The sequence below is a fragment of the Agelaius phoeniceus genome, chromosome 5, assembly GCF_051311805.1.
Source record: "Agelaius phoeniceus isolate bAgePho1 chromosome 5, bAgePho1.hap1, whole genome shotgun sequence".
In the NCBI taxonomy this organism is placed as follows: Eukaryota; Metazoa; Chordata; class Aves; order Passeriformes; family Icteridae; genus Agelaius; species Agelaius phoeniceus.
This window is the reverse complement of record NC_135269.1, coordinates 73,662,214-73,685,790: the sequence shown is the minus strand read 5'-3', so window position 1 is coordinate 73,685,790 and position 23,577 is coordinate 73,662,214. Positions and strand designations below refer to the sequence as shown.

Below are 23,577 nucleotides of genomic sequence, written 5' to 3'. Positions count from 1 at the left end.
CTGTCCTGGCCACAGCCATGCCATGGTCACCACAGCATCACCCTCTTGGCTGCACCATGGACATGGCCACCACTCTATCCTGGCCATGGTCATACCATGCCCATAATCATGGCCACCAGCCCATCCTGTTGGCCACAGCCATGGCATGGCCTTAGCCACCTTTCACCTGTGCATTGGTCATGCCACCACCATGGTCACCATCCCATTTAGATGAAGGTCACAGCATAGCCACCACATGATCCTGTGCTGGCCACAGCTGTAGCATGGCCATGGTCCTCAAATCATCCCGGCTATGGCCACATCGCCACCACAGCCACCATCCAACCCCAGCCACAGGGATCATCCGGCCTTGGCCATGACCATCATCCTGGCCACATGTAGCTTTGGCCACCATCACACGTGGCCTTAGTACACCACTGCAATAACCATGGCCACCACCTCATCCTTGGGTGGCCACAACCTACTCATGGTCATGGCCATCACCCCATCCTGCCCTTGGCCATGGCTACCCCCTCACCCACGGCCATCCCCCACCATGTCCTCACCAGCGCTGCGTGTGTCCACGATGAACTCAGCTACCTCAAAGGTGTGGCCCTCCAGAAGCCCCTGGCCCCACACCTTGACCCGGCCAGCATCACCAATCTCTGACTGTCCCACCAGGATCTTGAAGGGGCTGTTGGTGACGTGCTGCCCACTCTTCCGCACGCTCACCACGTGCTCACCCACCTCCTTGGGTGTGAATGAGATGCCTGGGGAGGACACAGCGGTCACACACCACCACCAGACTTGGCCACCACGCATGTACCATCCCCATCCCCTAGCCACTGCCACCAGCCCCTGCCACCTCCATCAGCCCCTGGTCACCATCCAAGTCCCCTGACTATGGCCACCAACCCCCTGCTGACCCAATGCCACAAGGCCACCCATCCCTGTGACCCCATAGCCCCACTGTTCCCTGTCCCAACAAGTTCCCAGGTCCCACATCCTCCTCTCATGTGCCCATGTGCCAGTTCTCCTGTGCCCACATCTGCATGTCCCTGTGTCCCCGTGGTGTCCCCGTGTCCCTGCACACCGATGTGACGGTTGGGCAGCCTCTTGAGCAGGCATGGCTCCTCGTTGCCCGAGGGTGCGCGGATGGTGGCCGCCAACAGGCTCAGGTCTGTCTCTGCGATCTTCAGGGACACATCCGTTGAGGTGCCCACATTGAGCTGGGATGTGCGCATGGAGTCATCCCCTGCAGAGATGCCATCAGCAGGGACATCAGCCCAAGGTGGGCGACAAGATGAGTATGATCCCAGGGGTGGTGGAATGATGTTCCAAAGCCCCACAAGGTCCCAATGGACATATGGAGAGGGTCCTCAGAATCAGGGGTTGCCCAAAGGTGTGTGAATAGCATCCTCAAGGCCATGGATAGAGTCCCCACAAGGTCTACAGGGCCTTGTGATGGGGTCCTCAAAGCTCTATGACACCCCCATGGCCATGGGTTGGGGACTCCAAGGTTTCACAGTGTCCCCAAGGCCATGGGAGGGGGGATCCTGATGGCCAGGGATGGACAAGAGACACCACAGCTGTCCCAATGGCCATGGGGCAAGTGTGCCCATTACCCCACAGGTGTCCCCATGACCATGTCATGGACTTCGTGACCCACAGGTGCCCCCATGGTCATACAAGTGCCCCCACAGCCTCGCAGGTGCCCTCATGGCCATGACTCCATAGAGGTCTCCATGGCCAACCAGGTGCCCCCATGGCCACGCGGAGCTGCCAAGGACCCCCAGAACTCCCCCAGACCCCACTGTGCACTGTGCCCCCAGCCTGTCTCACCGGTGATCTTGGCAGTGAAGGGACTGCCCGGGATGTGTTTGTCATCAAAGCGCACGATGATGCTGTAGTCGCCAGGGGCTGTGGGCAGGTAGGACACGGTGCATGTCCCGTCCTTGTTGTCCTGGCAGGTAATCTCCGCCTTGGAGGGACCTTCGACCGCGAGGGACAGCCCACCTGGAGGCACAGGCATTGTCAGAAAGCACGGGACAAGGGGTGTCAGGAGGCAACAGGGGTCTCCAGTCCCTCTTGATGGCACTGGGGGGTCCCTATGACCTCCCAGCCCCCCTTGGCAATCACTCACCCTCGCCAGCATCCTTGGTGACAATGGTGAATGTGCATGGCTTGTTGACCATCCCATGGCTCAGCCCAGGCCCATAGGCACTGACGTGACGTGGGTTGATGGCATCCACATAGAACTGGAGGGGACTCCCTGGGGACACAAGGGACAATGGTCAGAGACCCATGGGGACACCCCAACACAAGGGTGACCAACCATGGACCCCACAGAGACATTCCACAGGGACATTCCACACCGTGGTGCGTGCCTGCCCCACAGGAGCCCAGCCAGGGCACAATTATATCAACCTCCCTCAGCCACCTCCCAGTGGCCCCCAGTGGCTCCCAGTGACCCCCAGTGGCTCACCGGGAATGTGGTTGCCATCGTAGCGAATATCCATCTCGTGCAGCCCCTTCTCAGAGGGGGCATAGTGCACTGTCACTGTCCCATCCTTGTTGTCGGTGATGCTGGGCCGCGCTGTCTTCCCCGAGGGCATCCGCACCTCACCTGGGGGTATTTTGTCAGTAGGGGCACCAAGAGGGGGGCTGGTGCCTGAAGGGGTGGTCCCCATCCCCACAACCCTGTGCTGTACCTGTGATCTCACCCTTCTGCACCGTGAAGGGGATGACGAGGTTAAAAGGCCGGAGGTTCTCGGCGGTGGCTGGGGGCTCCTCCGTGGCCTGATCGTGGGGCAGAGAGGGAGGGTGAGAACCTCATGGTGGGCTCCCAGCCCCAGGGTGGCCATAGAGGGGACATGAGAATGCCCAAGGTGTTCTCCTTGGGTTCTCCCAGCCCTGTGATCAGCCCTCATGACCTCCAAACCCAGGGTGTCCACCATGATCCTAACTCCCAACACTACAACCCTGGCCCCACAGTGCCCACCATGGTCATCCAGCCCCACAGTGCCCACCATAGTCTCCCAACTCTCAGCTCCATGATGGTCTCACTATTGTTCCAACACTGCCCCTCTATGGTTCCCCAATTCCAAAACTCCCATCATGGTCACCCAATCCTGCAGTGCCCATTGTGCTCTTGCAACTACACGCTGACTGACCCAACTCTCTGTCCCTTGGTGTCAACCACGGCCCCAGTCCTCTGTCTGTTGATGCCTACCATGATGTTCCAACCCCACCATGGTTTCACCCTGGTGTTCAAAATCTGTCCCATGCTGTCCGTTGTGCCCTTGACTCTTTGCCCCTTGGATCCACCACTGTTTCCCAACCCCATAGCCCCACCTGTCTGCCCCACAGCACCCAGCATGATCATCCAACCCCACGGTGCCCATCAGAGTCCCAGCTCTCTGCCCCATGGCACCCACCGTGGTCTCCCAGTTCCACGCTGCCCACACCGTGGTCTCCCGAAGTCTGACCCATCACAACTCCCCCAGACTCACAGTGCCCCCCACAGTGCCCCACTCACCATGACATGGAAGGGGCTGTTAGGGACGTGCTCCCCGCCAAAGCGGATGGTAATGACGTATTTGCCGGGCTCAGGAGCAGTGTAGAAGATGTCAAAAGTGCCATCGTGGTTTTCCACCACATCCACGTCCAGCTCGGCACCATCAGGTGTTGACACCTTGCAGGTGACCTTGCCCTGTCCCGCTGCCTTTGCATCCACCGTGATCACCGTCTCCTCCCCGATCTGGATCGTGGGGCCCAGGCAGGCACCTGCAGGGGAGGGTGGGCTCAGGGCCACGGGGGGACTCCAAACCTATCCCCCAACTGCCTCCTCCCAGCCCCCCAACTGCCCCCTGGCACCACTTACCCAGTCCATGGCCCCCAATGGATACTGCAAGAAAGACCAGGGAGAGCGGTGAGAAGGGGTTGGGGGGCTGGTTGGGGGGCCGGGGGTGCCGAGGGGGCCGGGGGGCTCCGGGGGGGCCGGCACATCCTGTCCTGGGGGCACCCGTTCATCCCCACCGCGCTGCGGGGCAGGTCTGGGGGCGGTGGCAGGGGTGCTGGGGGGCAGCCACGGAGCCATAGGGTGGTGGGGGTAAGGCAGGGGTGTCTGGGGTGGGTGCTGTGGGACAGCAGGGGGACACTGTGGGTCAGCATATGGATGTTGTGGGGCAGGAGGGGATGCTGTGGGGCAGGAGGGATGCTGTGGGGCAGGGAGGGGTGCGGTGGGGCAGCGAGGGGACATCGTGGGGCAGTGAGAGGATGCTGTGGGTCAGCAAGGGGATGCCAGCAAGGGGTGACATAGGTCAGCATAAGGACATTGGGGGGCAGCCCCACCTGTGACGAGGCACTTGCTGGCATCGCCAGAGGGCACGGCCAGGACCCGGAAGGGCGATGCAGGGATCTCGTCGCCCCCGTACTTGACAGTGCTGGTGTAGCGCCCCGGCACGTCGGGCACGTAGGACACTGTGTAGGTGCCGTCCCCGTTGTCCCGGATTGAGGCCTTCTTGGGCTGTCCCTCGGGGTCCTGCAGGCAACCCCCATCAGTGCCCTGTGCTGGGGGCACCCTGTGGGGCTCAGCACCCCATGATGTGAGGGAAAGGACAGCATGTGGGGCTCAGCACCCCAGGATGTGGGGAAAAGGGCACCATGTGGGGCTCAGCAGCCATGACCCCCCCTGCACTGACCAGGATCTGGACTGTGAGTAGCCCATCCTCAGTGCGCCCCCCACAACCCTCACACTCCCCCGTGTCTCCCCCTCACGCACTGACCAGGATCTGCACCGTGAGCAGTCCCTCGCCGGCGTCGCGGGCGTCAATGGTGAATTCCACGGGGAGGCTGGCAGGGATCCCTCCCGCGCTCAGCCCAGGGCCACTCGCCCGCACCTTGCTGGCATCGTGGGTGGGCAGCGCCGTCACCTTGAAGGGGCTGGGGGAGGCAGGGAGTCAGGAGGGTGCCGGGATCTCCAGGCTGTGTGGGGATCCTGTCCCCCTGTGCCCACCCGGGGCAGGGTCTCACCTGCGTGGCACCTCCTGCCCCCCGTACTTGACAGACACTGTGTAGGGCCCATCGGTGGCTGGGGTGTAGGTGACCTTGTGGGTGCCATCACCGTTGTCTCGGATCTCCACTGGCTCCGACAGCCCTGCGGGGCAGTGGGACATGTGGGGTGGGGACATGTGAGGCAGGGAGACGTGTGGGAGAGGAGGACATCGGGGGTATAGAGCAGCATGTAGGGTACAACCTCCCTGGGTGGATCTGAGTATCCCTGAGGAGGGCACCCCATGGAGTTGGACACCCTATGAAGAAGGGTATCCATGGGGCTGGATGTCCTATGGGGTAGGACACTCTATGGAGCAGGAGACGTCTACAGGTAGGACACCCTATATAACAGGGGACACCGTGAGGCAGGACACCCTTTGGAACAGGGCATCCATGGTGCCAGACAACCCAGGAGTCAGGGCACCCCAGGGGGCAGGACTCTCCATAGACCATGGGATCCAAGGGCCAGGACATCCTACGGAGTAGGACAAGAGGCAGGACACCCCAGAGGTCAGGACACCCCACAAGACACAGGCCCCCCATGCCCCCCATGTCCCCACGTACCAGTGGGTCCCAGCAGCGTCACCTCGAGGGCTGCACGTCCCGCAGCACTGACGTCCACGGTGAAGCTCTGGGGGAGCCGTGCACGGACACTGGGGCCCAGCCCTGGCCCCGAGCACGTCACCTTGGAGGCGTCCACAGCATCCCGCACTCGCACCCGGAACGGGCTCCCTGTGTGGAGAGAGGGGTCAGGGCATGAGGGAGGCAGCGTGGGGCAGCTGGGGATGGGGGCGGTGTGGCCACTGCCAATGTGAGTGTGGGGTCAGTGTGGGGATGGGGTCAGTGTGGGGATGGGGTCAGCGTGGGGACAAGGTCAACGTGGCCATGAGCTCAACAGGGGCACAGGGACAGCGTGGCCGTACAGTTGGCGTGTCCATCATGTGCGTGGACACTCTGTGGGGCCAGTGTGTCATAAGGTCAATGTGGCCATGGGGTCAATGGGAGCCATGAGGACAACACGACCATCGGTCAGCGTGGCCACAGGGGTACCAAAGCCATGGCTTTGGGGACAGCACAGGCAGGGGACAACTTGGCTGTGGAGCCACCATGGGTGGCATGACCACAGTGAAGCCCTGCGACCAAGAGATGACAGCCAGGACATGTCCCCCCACCCCTGTCCCTGTGTGTGCCCGCACCGGGGATGGGGTGGCCGCCGAAGGTGATGTTGACGTCGTAGTCACCAGGCGTGAAGGGGACGTACTCCACCGCGCAGCTCCCGTCCTTGTTGTCCTTGCAGGACATCTTCGCCTCTGAGGGACCCTCGATGGCCAGGCCCAGCCCCCCAGTGCCCGCGCCCCTGGGGACACGCCACCACTCAGAGAGGTGACACAGGCACGGAGGGGCCAGGGGGAACAACTGCCATGGTGGGGACATGGAGGTGCCACCTCCCTGGCAGGGGGAGGGAGGTGCCACCTCCCTGGCAGAGGTGGCACCTCCATAGCAAGGGGACAGAGATGATATCCTGGTGACATGGGATGGAGGTGGCACTTTCATAGCAGGGGGGGAGATGCCTGTTTGGTGACATGGGATGGAGGTGGCACATCCATGGAAAAGGACACAGGTGGTAGAGGATGCAAGAGGTTGAGTGTGGGACCTCCATGGCAGAACATGAAGATGCCAGAGTGGCAGCATAGGATGGAGGTGGCAGGCTGGTGATGTGGGATAGAGACGGGACATGCACATGAAGGGCACAGGTGCAAGGGGATAGTGGTGGCACTTCCACGACAGGCAGTGGAGATGGTGGCTTGGGATGGAGGTGACATCTCTGGGGGAGGAGTCTGTGGGTGTGGGAATGGAGGGACTCAGGGCTGGTGCCCACCTGGTCTCCGCACTGAAGCAGGGAGCCATGCCCACCCCAAACCCCCCAACACGGACAGCATGAGGGGTCCGTGGGTGTGGAACACGGCTCGGGCAGGGCATTTGTAGGGCAGGGATTTGGCCTTTGGGGAGCAGGGCTGGGTTGAGGCTGGGGGTCAGTGCCCACCTGGTCTCCACAGTGAAGTGGTTGGCAGTGCCCACCAGGCCGCCCTCCAGGCCGGGGCCGTGTGCCCGAACGCGGGTGGGGTCGCAGCCCTCGGCCACCCCCACACGGAACGGGCTCTTGGGGACCGCCACGTCATCGTATGTCACCTCCACCAGGTGCAGTCCTGCGACAGGGACACCATCACACACTGCCCATGGAGGGGGCACAAGGGCTCTCTGCGGTGGGGATTCTCAGGGGATTTTGGGGATCCCTCAGTAGGGTTTGAAAGGTCTTGGGGGTTTTGGGGATCCCTGGATGAGGTTTTTGGGGAGGCTGGGAGTCCCAGATTGGGATTTTGGAGGTGTCTCAGGGGTCTTGGGTGTTCCTGGTTCTGGGGATCCAGTGGGAATTGAAGGGGGTCCCCACTTGGACATGGTACGGGAAGGTCCCTCCCTCTCTGAAGGTCCCTCATGAGGAATGGAGAATGCCTGGCCAGGACTTGGGGTCCTGGGGGAAAGTTGGAGTCTGGTGTAGGAGCAGAGTCCCTGGGGGAGCTCATGGTCCCTGGAGGTTCCCAGGGGGCTGGGGGTCCCTAGGGGTTTGGGAGTCCCCCAGGATGTCTGTGTTCTGCAAGAGGACCTGGGGGTCTCTCCCGGGGGGTTGTGGGGGTCCCTCACCCTCCTCGAAGGGTGTGTACTCCACGCGGTAGGTGCCATCGCCGAGGTCGGTGACGAAGGTGTCGATGGGGGTCCCTGAGGGGTTCAGCACCCGTGCCCGGACGTGGGGTCCCCCGGTGGGGGCCAGTGCCCGTGCATCCACCGTGAACTCAGTGGCCACCTCCCGCAGCACTCCTGAGGGGTACAGGGTGGTCAAGGGGACCCAGAGCTCACCTGAGGGTCCCTTACAGCAACCTCTGAGAGCCCATTGCCCCCTCGGCACACACAGCAGCTTCAGGGGGGAACTGGCACACCCTTGGGGTGCCCACCCCACACCCTCTGCATCCCCAGAACTTCCCCCCAGGAATGAGGGGAAAACCACAGGGACCCTGAGTAGTGGTGAGGGCAAGGGGGGGTTGCCTGTGGGGTGCCCAGGAGAGCCCCCATTAGAGGGGATGCCCATGGGGAGGAGATGTTTGTGACCACGGGAGTGTCCACAGCGACGGGGTTGTCCATGCAAGGGGGAGGTGTCCATGGAGGGATGTCTAGAGGGTGCCCAGAAATCCCCTACGTGAGAAGAGCTGTCCATGGGGTGCCCATGGGGCTGGGATGCCTGTGGGCAGGGATGTCCTCAGAGAGGGGACATGCACAGGGACGAGGTGCCCACGGGGATGGGGTGCCCATGGGGATGGGGAGCCCACGGGGATGCTCATAGAGGGGAGATGCCTGTGGTGGTGTCCACAGGGGTACCCAGGAGGAGGAGATGCCCACAGGAACAGGATGCTGCTGGAGAGAAGGAGACCCCCACCCAAGGGAAGGAGGCGCCATGGTGAGTGGCCCCTCGCTCACCTCGCGGCTCCACGCCTTTGCCGTAGACCTTAACGCTGCTGGTGTCCACGGCCGGGTCCACGGTGACGCGCACGGGGCAGTTGGGCACCGGGAGGCCGCCGTAGTTGATGGTGATGGTGTAGGCGCCGGCGCAGGCCGGGGTGTAGGTGATAGCGTAGGTGCCGTCGCGGTTGTTCTGCACCAGCACCTCGGCCTTGACGCCGGCCTCGGAGCGGATCTCAATGGTGAGCTCAGCCTCGCCGGCCTGGGAGCAGTCCACGGAGAAGACGGCGGCCTCGCCGGCGCGGCCGCGCTCCAGCCCTGGCCCTGAGGCCGTCACCTTGGCCGGGTCGAAGGGCGCCGTGACCGCGGCCGTGAAGGGGCTGCCCGGGATGTGGCGCCCGGCAAACAGGATGTTGATGTGGTACTCCCCGGGCGCCGTGGGCAGGTAGGACACGGCGCAGGAGCCGTCCCCGTTGTCCTGGCACTCAATCTTGGCCTCGCAGGGCCCCTCCACTGTCAGCCCCAGCCCCCCACTGCCCGCGCCCTGCGTGGCAATGGAGAACGGGGCTGGGACCCCAACACGGCCGCCCTTCAGCCCTGGCCCCGAGGCCACCACCTGCAGGCACAGGGACACATGGGAGTCAGGGGGAACACAGGGACAGGAGGAGATGAAGGGCACAGAGGGACACGTAGGGGGCAAGGTGACAGAGGGACACGTAGGGGGCAAGGGGACTGAGGGACAGGTAGGGGTCACTGGACCCCCAGGTGACTGCCCTGCAGCCCCAGCCCCGAGGCCACCACCTGCAGGCACAGGGACACATGGGGGTCAGGGAGGACATGCAGGGGTTATGGGGGTATAGGCACATTTGGGGCTTGTGAGCAGCGCGTGGGGGTCAGGAGGGCAGAGGGACACACAGGGGCTGGGACACAAACAGATCCCTGCGGCACACGCGTGTGCCAGGCTCACCTTGGAGGGGTCAGGGGGCAGCAGAGCCTCCACAGGGAAGGGGCTGCCGGGAACCGGGTGCCCATCGTAGGTGACCTCGACGCGGTGGGGCCCCTCCTCGGAGGGGGTGAAGGTGACGGGGTGGGGGCCCCCAGGGGGGGCAGGCCCCACTGTGCAGGGCACGGGGCGCCGCGAGGGGCCCGTCACCTTCACCTCCAGCTGACCCTGGCCTCCTGCACCCTGGGCCTCCACCTGGAACTCCTGCACCTGCCCCACCTCTGCCTCTGCAGGGGAATGGGGGGTCAGAGGGGCACCCCATGCCCTGGGGTGCCCCCAGACCTATGGAGAACCCCATACCCAGATGTGTCCCCCAGATGCGGGGCAGGGTGTGTGTGTCTGTCCCAGGGTGTGTCCCCTCCACCCAAGGGTGTCCCCCATATCCAGGGTATTGTTTCCCCACAGGGTGTGTGTCCCCCCCATGCCCCCACCCATATCTGTCCCCCATATCCTGGTTGCTCCAATGCACAGGCAGTCCCAAAGCTCTCCAACTAGGGTGCCCCCCAACCCACCCTTGGGGCCCCCAAGCTGCACCCCATAACCAGGGTGTGTATCCCCCACCCAGGTACCCCCACATGCACTGTCCGTGCCCCCATGTGCCCTCACCCCATGCTGAACCCCACACTCAAGAGTGCCCTCCCCCACATTCAGAGTGCCCCCCCAGACTGATCCTGTCCCCAAGGTGTCCCCCCCAAGGTCTCTTTCCCCAGGGTGCCCCCAGTGCTCAGGTGTCCCTTCCAGGGCCCGCCCCCCACTCCACGCCACATGCAGGGCACTCCCCTCCCTCGGGGTCCCCCCACCATTCCCCCAGTGCTGCACTCACTGCTGTTGAGCCCCTGCACCTTGACCTTGCCCAGCTGCAGGGGGGGAGCCACAGTGACGGGGAAGGGGCTCTTGGGGATGGGGTCCCCCCCATAGGTGACCACCACAGACAGGGGGCCCTGCAGGAACAACTGCACTTCAGGGTGTGCCTGGGGACCCCCGCACAGCACCCAGCCATGGGGCAGAGGGCAGGCACCCAGGGGATGGTGCTGGGGGGTTCCAAGGGGGTGCCCACATAGCCATAAGGCTGAGGGGGGCTGGGGGTCACCCATGGCTGCTGGGGACGGTAAATTCCCAGGGGTGGGGGAATCCGTGGACCTGGGGGTGCCCTGGGTTGACAGGTACACATGTGGGGCTGCAGCTGCCCCTAGGGGTGCCCACAGAGGTGGGGTGTCCATGGCAATGGGGGGGTTCATAGAGGTGGGTTGCCCAGGAGCTGGGGGTGCCTATGGGGAGGGGGTGCTCATGGAGTGCCCCTACACACTGGGCTCTATGGGGGGGTGTCCTTGGGGGAGCCCAGGGAATGGGATGTCGGTGAGGGGGCCCCTCTTGGGTACCCCATGGGCCGGGGAGCCCCGGTAGGTTGGGCATACATTCCCCCAGGGGGTGACCCTGTGGGTTGGGGTGCCCCCACTGGTTGGGTGCCTCCATGGGATGTTGCCCGGGGTCCCGGTGCCCCCAGCACGCACCTGCTGCAGCGGGGTGTACTTGACAGTGTAGGAATAGTCGTGGTTGTCGATGACCTCGAAGTCAGCAACCGCCGGGCCCGGCCCCGACCCCACGAACCGCACGTCCAGGGGGGCCTTCCCCGCGCCCCGCGTCTGCACGCGGAAGTGGGTGGGGGTCCCCACCTCCACCCCTGCACCACAGCATCAGCTCAGGTCACTGCAGAACCCACAGCACCCACAGGACCACAGTCCCTGCCCCACAGCACCCAGAAATGGGTGGGGATCCCCACCTCCACCCCTGCCCCCCTGTGTCAGCCACCGTGGGACCCACAGCACTCGCAGCACCTGCCCCACAGCACCCATCACCCCCACCCCATGTGCTCCACCCCACTGGCCCCTCACCTGTCCGGCTGAGCCCAGGTCCCTCGGCTTTGACCTTGCTGGCATCGTGGGATGGGTCCACCTTGATGCGGAAGGGGCTGGAAGGGATCTCCTGGGGACCAAGACCAGGGCACAGTCACACGGGGGCTCCACGGCGTCAAAGCCTCGGCCCTACCTGGGCCCTGGGGCTGGGGGCACCCCACAGAGGGCAGGACGGGCTCCAGGGGATGTGGGGCAGTGCCAGGACCCTGACCTGGTTGGCAAAGAGCACCATGATGGTGTAGAGCCCCGCGCCCGGCGCCGTGTACTTGACCGTGAAGGTGTCGTTGTCATTCTTGATGATGTCAAAGTCGATGTCAGCCTCCAGCGGCCCCACCACGCCTGGGGCACACTTGATGCCAATGCTGACGTCACCTGTGGGGGTGGCCGGGTCAGTGGCCCTCCCAGGGGGACACCAAGGAGTGGGACCGGGGAGAGGGGGCAGGGGGCTGGATCAGGACTGGAGGGGATGGACAGGACTGATGGACCAGGATCAGAGATAATGGACGAGGGATGCAGGTGCAGGAACAGAGATGCAGGCCCAGGAGCAGGGACAATGGACCAGGATCAGGGATGCAGGATCGGGGATGTAGGACCAGGAATGCAGGACTAGGACCAGAACTGATGGGCCCAGAATAAAGGACCCTTGATCCAGGAATGATGGAGCAGGACTGGCGGAAATGGTCCAGGACCAGGGATGCTGGCCCAGGGACACAAGCCTCATGCCCACAGAGGAGTTCCCCCCTCATTGCACCCACCCTGTCCAGCCTCACTGCAGTCCACGGTGAAGTAAGTGGGTTCGTTGGCCTTCAGCCCCGTCTTCTCCACACCTGGCCCGTGCACCTTCACCCTGCCGGGGTGGCTGCCCTCACCCACGCTCACCTGCGGGCCCACAGTGTTTCATGGGGCAGGGGCACAGACCCCTCTCTCCCTGGCACCCCATGGGACCGGGACCTCCAACACCACCACCGGCACCCTGCCTCCATCCAGCCACTCCAGACTCCCATCCCCAGCACTCCATGAGACCCCCAGCCCTACCCCAGCACCCTATGGGTCTGGGACCTCCATCCCCATATCCAGCACCCCATGGGACCCCCATTTCCATCCACATCACCGCATGGGCCCCCAGCCCCACCCTGACCCCCAGCCCCATGGGACTCCCATGCCCCACACCTGACACCTTAACACCCTCCATGACCAACACCCCCTCCCTACACCTCAAGGGACCCCCACGGCCACCCCAGCACCCATGGGCCCCCACGACACCCACACGGAAGGGGCTGTTGGGGGTGTTGACGCCCCCCCAGGCGACGATGACCGTGTGCTTCATGGCCTTGGTGGGGACGTAGACACAGTGGAAGGTGCCGTCACCGTTGTCCTTCACCTTGATGTCAATGGGGAAGCCCTCGGCGTCCTGTGAGCAGCAGGGGGGAGGTGAGGGAGCCCAACAGCACTCAGCATTGGCCAGTGGCACCCAAAGGTGCCCAATGGCTCTCAGCTTTGGCCAGTGGCACCCAAAGGTGCCCAATGGCTCTCAGCATTGGCCAGTGGCTCCCAAGGGTGCTCAACAGCACCCAATAGTGCTTGAGGTGCCCAACAACACTGAACGGAACCCAGCATTGTTCAACAGTACTCAAAGGTGTTCAACAGCACCCAGTGTCACCCAGCAGCCCCTAGAGCTCCCACCTGTGCATAGAGCTTGAGGGGCCCCTTGCCGGCACCACGGGCATCAATGGTGAACTCAGCTGGGCGATCCACAATGCAGCCAGTGGGCTCCAGCCCTGGCCCAAAGGCCTTCACCTGTGGAGGGGGGGGTTAGAAGGATGCAATGGGGTGCTGGCACCCCCAGCACCCACAGGTGAGGTGCAATAGGGCACAGCAGGATCCGTGGGTTGCCATGGGTCGCAGCACCTTGTCAGGCCAGGAGTCGGGGGGAGCGGGGCGGATATCAGCCATGAAGGGGCTGTCCCGGATGTCCTCGTCGTCACAGACCACGTGCACGGCGTAGAGCCCCGGCTCCGTGGGCCAGTAGCGCACGTCGCACGAGCCATCGCCCTTGTCATCGCACTCGATGCGTGCCTGGGATGGGCCCTCGATGGAGAACCCTGCGGGCACCGCAGCCACCGTTACCTCTGCCTGTGCCACCACCCCCGGAGCTCATCCTCATCCCCCTCTGTGCCTGTGCCACTGCCCCCAGAGCTCATCCTCATCCTCCTTTGTGTCTGTGCCACCACCCCAGAGCTCACCCCCTCCCCCCACCGTGTCTGTGCCACCACCCCCAGAGCTCGTCCTCGTCCCCCCTCTGTGCCCAGGCCCCCAGCAGGGTGACACCTAACATGTCCTTATGTCCCCCCAGACCATTGTCCCCTCTCTGTGACCATGTCCCCCCAGTGTGGCACCACCCGTGTCCCCCTGATCCCCCTGGGGCCACCCCCAACCTGCCCCATGTCACCACCTCTGCATGCCTGTGTCACCACAGCGGTGGGGAACCCCACTATGGTGCCCATTCTCCAGCCTGTCCCCATGTCCCCAGTGGGTTTTCACACACTCCGTGCCCTAGTCCCCACCACACTGGCACCCCCCACAGTGCCACGCTGCCCCATGGTGGCCCCCATTCTGTCCATGTGTCCCCACCAGGGTGTCACCCACGCACGCCCTTGTCCCCACCACAGGACCCCCAGCCCTGTCCCCATGTCCCCGCCACGGTGCCCCAACCCTGTCCCCATGTCCCCCCCTTCAGGGCTCACCCAGGGTCCCCACCACAGTGCCCCCCACCTCCACACCCCCCCTGCTCACCGAGTGTCCCCACTTCAGTGCCGACGGCCTCCACCACGAAGTCTGCAGGGCGCCCCACGACGCCGCCCTCGAGCCCCGGCCCCCAGGCCCGGACCTTCTGTGCCCCCGGCTGGGGGGACACCTGCACCTCGAAGGGGCTGGGGGCACAGGCAGGTGTGAGGGGGGCTGTAACACACCTGTACACACCTGTACACCCCCATCCCCTCACACACCTGCACCTCGAATGGGCTGGGGTAATGGGAGGGAGGGGATTACACTACACCTGCACACACCTGCACCCCCAAGTTCCCCCAGATATGTCCCACCGCTGGGGGGACACCTGCGCCTCAGATTGGTAGGGAGGATGAGGGAGGGCTTGTACCCCACACACACCCCACACTCCCCAAACCCCCCACCCCAGGGGGACGCCTGCATCTCAGATGGGCTGGGAGGGTGGTGGGGCAGTGAGGGGTGGGTTTGTACATCCCCCGCCCCCCCCCCGCACAAACCCACCCCCTCCTTGCCCCTGCCCCCGTGCTGGGCACTGACCTGCGGGGGATGGCGTAGCCGCCCCAGGTGATGGACACCTGGTAGGTGCCGGGCACCCGGGGCACGTACTCGCACTCGTAGACGCCATCACCGACGTCCCGCACCGTCACCGGCTCCTCCGTGCCCCCTGTGGGAGGGGTCAAATGGGCACCCACCCCAGGGCACCCCCAGCCATGGTCAACCCCAGGATGGCCCCCAGCCATCCAACCTCCATGGACAGCCTCATGGGACCCCCACCCATGCACCCACCTCCCCGTGGTCACCCCCACGGTGTCCCCAACCCCAGACTCCCATGGGTCCCCCATCTGTATCCATTCCATGGGGGACCCCCACACGTACACTCACCCATGGCCCCCCCCGTAGGACCCTCCCCACATCCTTCCAGTGGCCAAGCCCACGGTGCCCCCAGCCTGCCAGCCCCACCATGCTCCCACACAGTGTCACACGCAGGTCCCCGCTGCCCACACCCACGGTGCCCCCAGGCTGCCAGCCCCGCCATGCTCCCACAGTGGCACGTACCTGGTCCCCGCAGTGTCACCCGCAGGTCCCCGCTGCCCGCGCCCCGCGTCAGAACCTTGAAGTCGGCCACGTCCTGCACTCGGACGCCCCGTGGCTGCAGCCCCCTGCCCGTGGCCCGGACCGCCGAGGGGGTGCAGGCTGCAAATCCCGTTAGCACCACCAGGAACCAGGGGCACCCTGGGGAACCCCCAGGGACAGGAACGGGGGTGTCCCAGGGCTGGGAGCGGCACATGGGGATGCCTTGGGGATGCCCTGGGGACAGGGGAGTGCCACGGCGTTCTCAGGGACACAAGGAACCAACCCCTGGGGACAGAGGTGCCAGAGGGACACCCTGGGGAGTGTGAGGGGACCATGGGTTCACCCGTGGTCACTTATTGGTGTCATGGACCACCACGGTCACCACTGGGTGCCTTGGGGCCACCGTGGTCACAGCTGGGCGACGTGGGGCCGCTGACAGGTGTCATTTTCATAGCTACAGTGGCCACAAATGTTCAGGAGCCACGTGGGGACGCAGGAGGGAGCCTCACCTTCAGCCACGTTGACAGTGAAGGGGCTCCTGGGGACCTGGGCACCAGCGTAGGTGACACAGATGGTGTGTGGCCCTTCGAGGACAGGCCGGTAGGTGCAGCGGAACACGTTGTCCCCCTTGTCCTCCAGCATCACCTCCACTGTGTCCCGTCGGCCCTGGGGGTCCGTGATCACCACCCCCACATCGCCCGAGCCAGCCCCTGCCATCGCCAGGACACGCGCTCAGTGCCATGGCCAGGCCACCGTGGGGACACGTCCCCAGAGTCACCCAGCCATGCCATGGCCCTGTCACCCTGACAACGTGGCTCCAAGGCCACCAGGCCACCTATGGCCATGGCACAAGAAAGACACAGTCTGGGTGCCACTTGCCATGCCATGGCCCTGCCACCATTAGACCACCCCACGGCCATGTCACCACAAAGGTGTGGCCCCAGGGCCACCAGGTCATGCTACATGGAGGCCACCTCGAGGACACGTCTCCAGAGCCACCTGGCCATGCTGGAATGAGGAGGAGGTGTCCCCAAGCCACCATGAGATCATGCCACAGCCCTGCCACTCCAAGGACACAACCCCAGGGCCACCAGGCCACCCCATGTCATCACGAGGACATGGACAGTGCCAGTGTGTCATGCCACAGCCACACCACCACAAGGACACGTCCTCCAAGTCTCTGGGCCATGCCATGGCCGTGCCACCATGAAGGCATGTCCCCAGTCTCCTGGCCGTGCCAGGGACATGTCCCCAGAGCCCCCGGTGCCCCACCTGCAGTGTAGATGTCGAAGTAGGTGGCCTTGTTGGCCACGTTGCCCACGGGCTCCAGGCCGGGGCCGCGCGCCGTGACCTTGCTGGCATCGCCCAGGGCCATGCCCACGTTCACCCCAAAGGGGCTCCCGTCAATGTTCTGCCCCGCAAACAGCACTGTCACCTGCAGGGCACGGGGACAACAAGGGCGTCAGGGGACACCAAGGGGGTCAGGGACCACAGCCCAGGGACACCCCCATGGATCCCCACAGACAAGGACAGCACCTGGCACACCCCAGGGACACTCTCATGGATCCCCATGGACATGGACAGCACCTGGCACACCCCAGGGACACTCTCATGGATCCCCAGGGACACCCCCATGGATCCCCAGAGACATGGACAGCACTTGGCACACCCCAGGGACACCTCCCAGGATCTCAAGCTGAAGAGGAGCCCCCCCCCCCTCCCCCAGCAGTGACCACCCCAGGGACTCCCCACTGTCCCCTCCAGGGACCCTAAAGCAGAGGACACTCAGGAATGCCAACGGGACACTCCAGGGTCCCCCATCACAGCACCTCTCCCCAGAGACTTCAGTGTGGCACCCCAGGGACCCTATAGGGCACCCCAGGGCCACCCAGTGCCACCCCCAGGGATCCCAAGGGGAGCCCCCCAGAGATCCTTAGGGACCCCCTAGGGACCCCCAAACCCCACTGTGCCAGGGGTCCCCCATTCCCCTTGGGAGGGAGGTGTGGGAGGGGCAGCCACCACTCTGGGACACAGGGGTGTCATGGGGCGGGGGTGTCACGGGGTGGGGGTGTCACGGGGACATCACAGGGGGTGTGTTATGGGGGTACAGCAGGGGGTGTTGCAGGGAGGGTAGCACGGAAGGGTTGCCTTGGGGGGGTCACCAAGGGGCTCACCTTATGCAGCCCCCCAACCTTGGGGACGTAGGTGACGCTGTACGTTCGCTTCTTGTCATTGTTAGGGACGACCTTGGCCTGCAGTGGAAGAGACCCCAAAATGGGGGGGGGGGGGGGGTGACACAGAGCTGGGGCACTGGGGGGGTCTCCCAGAGAGGGAGACTGGGGGAGCCCCCAGAGGGGGGGCCAGGACCCCCTGTACCTCCTCAGTGTGTCCCTCGGGGTCCTCTACGTAGACCAGGACCTCGCCCACGCCCGCCTCGAGGGTCTCCACGGTGAACTGGGCAGGGCGCAGCACCACATTCCCCTGGGGCTCAATGCCTGCACGGGGGGGGGAGTCAGGGGGGGGGAGTCAGGGAGGGGCCCAGCCCCCAAAACCCCCCAGGACTTTGGGCCCCCAGGTTGTCCTTGGTGGTAGCAGGGGGTCAATGGTGTTCTCCTGAGTATGGGCAGGTGAGCCTGGCAGGACTTTGAGGGGTCCCTGCTCATAGGGGGACTCTTGGGGAGCCCTGGGTGGGGAGTGGAGACCCTGGGGTTTCCCTCAGGTGTCCTTGGGCACAGTGACAGCCCAGGACTGGAGAGGAGTCCCTGGGCTGGGGGAGGGGGTCCATGGTTTACTCTCATGCCCTGACAGCCATAGCCCCCAGGTACTCTCTTGTGCTGGGCTGCAAAGCCCCCACGGCCCCCATCCGGTACCCTCCCCGTGTGCCCCCTGTGCCCCTGAGCTCCCCCTGCGTGGGCTCCGTGCCCCTTTTGTGTCCCATGTCCCACCTGTGCCAGGTCCCCAGCCCCCTGGTGCCCCCACAAACCTCCCCCCTGTCCTGGGACCCCAGCAGCCCCCCAGTTCCCCCCAGCTGCCCCCCAGCCCCGTACCGGGCCCGTAGGCGCGCGCGCGGCCAGGCTCGGGGAGCCGGGGGCGCACGGGGGCCCCCGGCCGCAGCTTGGCCTTGGGGAACTGGGACAGGTACGTCATCACCGAGTGCTCGTCCACGTTGGGGTCCACGATCTCCTCGGGGGCGATCACCTGGCGGGAAGCCCAGCACCCATCAGACCCTCCTGGCACCCCCACCCAGGGGGACCCTGCTGGGGAATCCCCCCACCACACACCCCCCTGCCAGGAGGGGCCCCTGACACCTGCCTGACCCTCCTGAGACCCCAACACCCTCCTGAGACCCTCCCTGCCCTGCTGGGGAACCCCCCACACCCACACCCCCACCACACCCACAAGTGCTATGGGGTACCCAAATGCCCCGGGACCCCTGTGGGGCCGGAGGACACCCCCAGACAGGCCCTGGCACCCCCAGCATCCTCTCCCAGTGCCCCCCCCCCGCCTGTTCCTGCCCTGCCCCGTACCTGGGCGAGTGCCAGTGCCCCCCCATGTACCTGGGACCCCCCAGTGCCCCCCACGCCCCCCATGCCCGTACCTGGGGGACTCCCAGCCAGTCGTCTGCCTGCTGCATGGCCTCCCGAGCGTTCTGCACCGGCTTGTTGGGGTCCCATTTCTCCCAGTCTGGGCACAGACCTGGGGGGCAGAAGGGTCAGGGGTGCACCCTGTCCTGACCCCCGTCCTGACCCCGCCCTGACCCCCAATCCTGCTCCCCATCCTGACCCCAATCCTGCTCCCCATCCTGACCCCCCTTCTGCGCCTGCTGCCCCCAGCATCTCCACCATCGGTGCCCCCCGAGCCAGCCTGCACCCCGTACCCCCCGTACCCCTGCCAGCTGCCCCCTGCCCCCGCCCCCTACTCCCCCCTCCCTCGGGGCGCAGTTTCCCCTCATTTGTCCCCCCATTTGTGCCCCCCGGCCCCGCCGCTCACCCGGGGCGCAGTTGTCCACCAGCGCTCCCAGCGCTTTCCCGTCGCGCCAGTCGCGGTTGAAGTTGGTGATGGGCAGCTGCGGCACCTTGTGCTGGATCCAGCCCAGCAGCCGCTGCTTGGGGGTCTGGTGGCGGCCTTCGTCGTCCTCCTCCTCCTCCCACATAGGCATCGAGATGGAATAGTGCAGGATGAGGGTCCAGATCAGCCCCAGGATCAGCTTCAGGTTCCCGTCCACGATTGCTTTGCTGTCTGTGGGGCAGAAACGGGGGGGCTGAATACCGAGATCCCTTGGGACTCGGGAGTCCCCCCGGGGCACCCCGACATCCTGTGGGACCCGCTGGAGGGACCCCCGCACCCTGACAGCCGCGGAATCAGCCTCAGGGTGCCGTGCTGGCTGTCTGCGGGAGTGGGGATAATGGGAGGGCCTGCCTGGGACACCCCGGAACCCCACAGCACCACCACGGGGACCCCTGACACCCCGAAACCCCACAGCACCACCCCAGGGCCCCTGACACCCCGGAACCCCACAGCACCACCACGGGCACCCCTGACACCCCGAAACCCCACAGCACCACCCCAGGGCCCCTGACACCCCGGAACCCCCACAGCACCACCCCAGGGCCCCTGACACCCCGAAACCCCACGGGCACCCCTGACACCCCGAAACCCCACAGCACCGCCACGGGCACCCCTGACACCCCGACATCCCGCGGCACAACGGGACGGACCCCAGACCCGTCCCGGGGCACCCCGACACCCCCGGCAGTGCCACGGGACCCTGCACCCCAACACCTGCCTGGGGACATCCCAGAAGCGAGGGAGGACCCCCCGAGCACCCCGAGCCCCCACACCCTGCAGCGACCCCAGCACCCGCCCTGGGGGGGGGCACAACCCCGGCCGCACCCGGGGGACCCCAATGAGCGCCCAGGAACGACACACCCTGCCCGCCCAAGGCATTCCTGGAGTGCCGCCGTGGGGAAACTGAGGCAGGGGAGGGCTGGGGGGGGAGGGGGGCCCGAGGCATCCCGGTCCCTCCCCCAGCGCCCCGCGGAGCGGACCCTCCCCCGCTCCCTTCCCCCGCCGCTTCCCCCCACGAGCGATCGCGTTTCAGGGAGGAAATGGGGGGATGTGGGACGGGGCGGGACAAACCCCTCCCCGCCGGGAGCTCCGGGGGGCAACACCTGGGGGGTGCCCAAAACTCGGGGTCACACCTGGGGGGTGCCCAAAACTCGGGGTCACACCTGGGGGATCCCGGGAGGGAGCAAAGACGCGCGTGGGAGGGGAGGTGACACCGCGGGAGGGGGTCTGGCAGCCCCGGTCCGGGCGTGCGGGGGGGCCCAGCCCTGCCCCGTGCCGGGGGGGTCACCGTGCAGCTGTCGGGTGGGGGTGGGCGCTGGGGCCCTGCAGGGGTGGGTGCGAGTGCGGGCCGGGCCCCCCCGCGCGTGAGCTCAGCGCCCCGGCCCCGGGCCAAGCGTGAGCTCAGCCCACCCGCACGGCACAGCCCGGCTCGGCTCGGCACGGGCCGGACCCCCCGCTCCGCACGGCACAGCCCGGCTCGGCACGGCACGGGCCGGACCCTCCCGCATGGCACGGCCCCGCGCGGGCCGGCCCGACACCGCACCGCCCTCGCACACGCACCCCCTGCACACCCGCCCGGTGCCTCCAGCCTCGCACGCTCACCCCCGTTCCCATCCCTCCGCCGCTCTTGCACACTCATCCCGCTCCTGTCACCCCTGCCCTTGCACATCCATCCCCATTCTCATCTGTCCATCGGCCTCACTCTTGCACACACCCTCCATTCCCATTCATCCATCACCCTGCTCTTGCACACTCACCCACGGGCCCATCCTCATTTGTCCATCATGCCCCTTGCACACCCATCCTCCACTCCCACTCCTGCAATCCCCACCCGTGCACTCTCACCCTATTCACACCCATCCATCCCTTTACACACCCATCCATGTCCTCACTTGTCCACCCCTGCCCTCCTACACTCACCTTCAATTTCCCATGCCCCCCTCACTCCCACCCTTGCACACTCATTCCTCATCCTCATTTGTCCATTGGCCTTACACACTCACGGCCAGCCCCATCCTCACTCTGTACCCACAGCCACGCTCTGCCCAGGGCACCACCCCTGCCCTGCCTTGCACACTCACACTCCCATTCCCCTTTCCCCCTCACACTGTTCCCCTTGCACACCCACCAATGGACACGAGCTTGATGTGCTCCCGCTCCAGGAACTCGAGGGCCACCGAGACGTTCTCCAGCTTCATCTGGCGGAAGTTGGGGCGCGGGTGGTGCTTGCGCCCCATCTTCTTCTGGCTGAGCACCTCGAGCAGCGCGATGAGGCGCAGCCCGTCGCTCAGGTCGCGCTGCAGGTCCACGATGCGCTTCTGCACACACTTGAGGTGCTCGTTGCACCAGCGCGTGAACGTGTTCTGCTGGATCTTCTTCCAGGGCGCGTCCTCCGCAAGGTCCTTCTCGGTGGCCGGGAGCTCCTCGGGGTCCTCGCCCGGCGCTGCCTCGTAAGTGGAGTTCATCCTGCAGGGGTCGGGGGCTCCTCGGTGGGCAGGGGGGTTCCTGGGTGCTGGGGAGGGTCCCGAGTGGGTGGGGGGGGAGTCCTGGGTCACTTCTGGTGCTGGGTGGGGGTCGCGGGTCAGTCCCAGTGTCCCGAAGGGATCCTGGTACCGTGGGGTGGGTCCCGAATCAGGGCCGGGGTCCTGTGGGGGTCCTGTGGGTGCCCGGGGTGGGGCTCCTGGGTCCCGGTGGCGAAGCTGGCGCTGGGGGCCGGTGTCCCGGGTCGGGGCCGGTGTCCTGGGTCACAGCTGGTGTCCCGGGTGGGGCCCTGGCTGGGTGCTGGTGCCCGCTATGGGTCCCGGGGCTGAGGGATGGCGTCCCGGGTCAGTCCTGGTTCCTGGGCAGGGGTCCGGGTGGGTCCTGGATGGGGTCCCAGTTCCCGGCGATGGGGGACGGCGTCCTCGGTCAGTGCCGGTGCCCGGGGAGGGTCCCGGTGCCCGGGGTCAGTACGGGTGCCTGAGGACGGGGGCCCGTCTCAGTCCCGCTGTCCCGAGAGGGGTTCGCTGCTCGGTACCGGTGCCCTGGGTAGGGGTCCCTATTGCCGGGGTCGGGGCTGGTGTCCTGGCTCTGTCCCGGTGCAAGTTCCCGGTGGTGGAGCTGGTTCCCGGTGGGTTCCCGGAGGGCTGGGGGGTCCGGTAGGGTCCCGGCTCGGTTCCCGAGTAGTTCCCGGAGCGGCGGGGTCCGGTGTGTTCGCGGTGCGTCCCAGGAGCGCTCCTGGGCCAGGGGCGACGGCGGCAAGTGGCGGGGCCGGGGGGCGGCGGCGGCTTTAAGCGCTGCCCCGGCCCGGCCCGCCCCGTCCCGGGGAGGGACCGAGCCGGAGGGACGGAAAGACCGCCCGCCCGGCCGGGGGTGGGGGGCCCGGCCCTCGCTATTTACAGCCCCGGCCTCACACCCGGACCCCCAGAGACCGGCACCCCAAAACCGCCGGACTCCGGCACTCCCCAGACCTCGGACCCCCGGACTCCGGCGCCCCTCAAACCTCGCACTCCGGCACCCCCAGAACCCCGGGATCCGGCACCTCCCGAAACACAAGATCCCAGCACACCCCGGAGCCCCCGACTGCGGCACTCCCGGACCAAGGCTCCCCCGAGTCCCGGGACCCCCAAACCCCCAAACCCCGGCAGTTCCAAAACCGCACAGACATCAGCACCCCTAAACCTCTGACATCCCTAAAACCTCTGTAACCTCAGACACCGGCACACCCAAACACCGACACTCACAAACTCAAACACCCCAAAACGCCGGCACCCACAGACTCCCAAACACGGGCACCCCAACACCCCAAAACTCCCCAGATTCCCGGAAGTCCAGTGTGACAAACTCCTAAACTCTGGCACCTCGGAACCCCCTGCCCCCAGTCATTGGCACCCCCAACCTTTGCGCGCTGAATCACTGGCCTGCCTAAACTTCAGCACCCTGAAACCTCAGCGCCCCAAATCTCGGCACCCAGGTACCCCAGCCTCCCTACATGAAACACTGCTACCCCAAATCCCGGCACCCAGACACCCCCGAAACTCTGTCACCCCAAAATCTCGGCACCACCAAACTCCAGGATCCACCTCCAATAATCCCAAATACCTGCAACCTCGACACCCCAAAACCTCAGCACCCTATGGCCCAGGCACCCCAACACCCTGATGCACCTGTGCTTGGTACCCCAACACCGCAGACACCCCAATACCACAGCCC

At 65.7% G+C, this 23,577-nt stretch overlaps 1 protein-coding gene across 1 annotated transcript in view; it reads right to left on the bottom strand.

Annotated features, from left to right (window-relative positions):
• Positions 1-22,675, bottom strand: part of FLNC (filamin C) — a 29,647-nt gene extending 6,972 nt beyond the window's left edge. The window contains exons 1-36 of the mRNA XM_054631212.2: positions 21,515-22,675; positions 19,309-19,557; positions 18,917-19,014; positions 18,366-18,516; positions 17,695-17,813; positions 17,493-17,570; positions 16,591-16,753; positions 15,828-16,028; positions 15,301-15,438; positions 14,782-14,908; positions 14,254-14,390; positions 13,369-13,562; positions 13,144-13,257; positions 12,728-12,871; positions 12,216-12,339; positions 11,672-11,832; positions 11,440-11,530; positions 11,059-11,228; positions 10,371-10,488; positions 9,512-9,774; positions 8,563-9,160; positions 7,735-7,908; positions 7,079-7,241; positions 6,231-6,391; positions 5,599-5,766; positions 5,014-5,137; positions 4,767-4,923; positions 4,333-4,522; positions 3,863-3,886; positions 3,518-3,765; positions 2,691-2,778; positions 2,465-2,605; positions 2,123-2,251; positions 1,822-1,995; positions 1,073-1,234; positions 546-749 (exon numbers count right to left, since the gene is read on the bottom strand). Of these exons, the coding sequence (XP_054487187.2) occupies positions 546-749; positions 1,073-1,234; positions 1,822-1,995; positions 2,123-2,251; positions 2,465-2,605; positions 2,691-2,778; positions 3,518-3,765; positions 3,863-3,886; positions 4,333-4,522; positions 4,767-4,923; positions 5,014-5,137; positions 5,599-5,766; positions 6,231-6,391; positions 7,079-7,241; positions 7,735-7,908; positions 8,563-9,160; positions 9,512-9,774; positions 10,371-10,488; positions 11,059-11,228; positions 11,440-11,530; positions 11,672-11,832; positions 12,216-12,339; positions 12,728-12,871; positions 13,144-13,257; positions 13,369-13,562; positions 14,254-14,390; positions 14,782-14,908; positions 15,301-15,438; positions 15,828-16,028; positions 16,591-16,753; positions 17,493-17,570; positions 17,695-17,813; positions 18,366-18,516; positions 18,917-19,014; positions 19,309-19,557; positions 21,515-21,851 (6,082 nt within the window). The 5' untranslated portion in view covers positions 21,852-22,675. The remainder of the gene's footprint in view (positions 1-545; positions 750-1,072; positions 1,235-1,821; positions 1,996-2,122; positions 2,252-2,464; positions 2,606-2,690; positions 2,779-3,517; positions 3,766-3,862; positions 3,887-4,332; positions 4,523-4,766; positions 4,924-5,013; positions 5,138-5,598; positions 5,767-6,230; positions 6,392-7,078; positions 7,242-7,734; positions 7,909-8,562; positions 9,161-9,511; positions 9,775-10,370; positions 10,489-11,058; positions 11,229-11,439; positions 11,531-11,671; positions 11,833-12,215; positions 12,340-12,727; positions 12,872-13,143; positions 13,258-13,368; positions 13,563-14,253; positions 14,391-14,781; positions 14,909-15,300; positions 15,439-15,827; positions 16,029-16,590; positions 16,754-17,492; positions 17,571-17,694; positions 17,814-18,365; positions 18,517-18,916; positions 19,015-19,308; positions 19,558-21,514) is intronic.
• Positions 22,676-23,577: the final 902 nt, after the last annotated feature.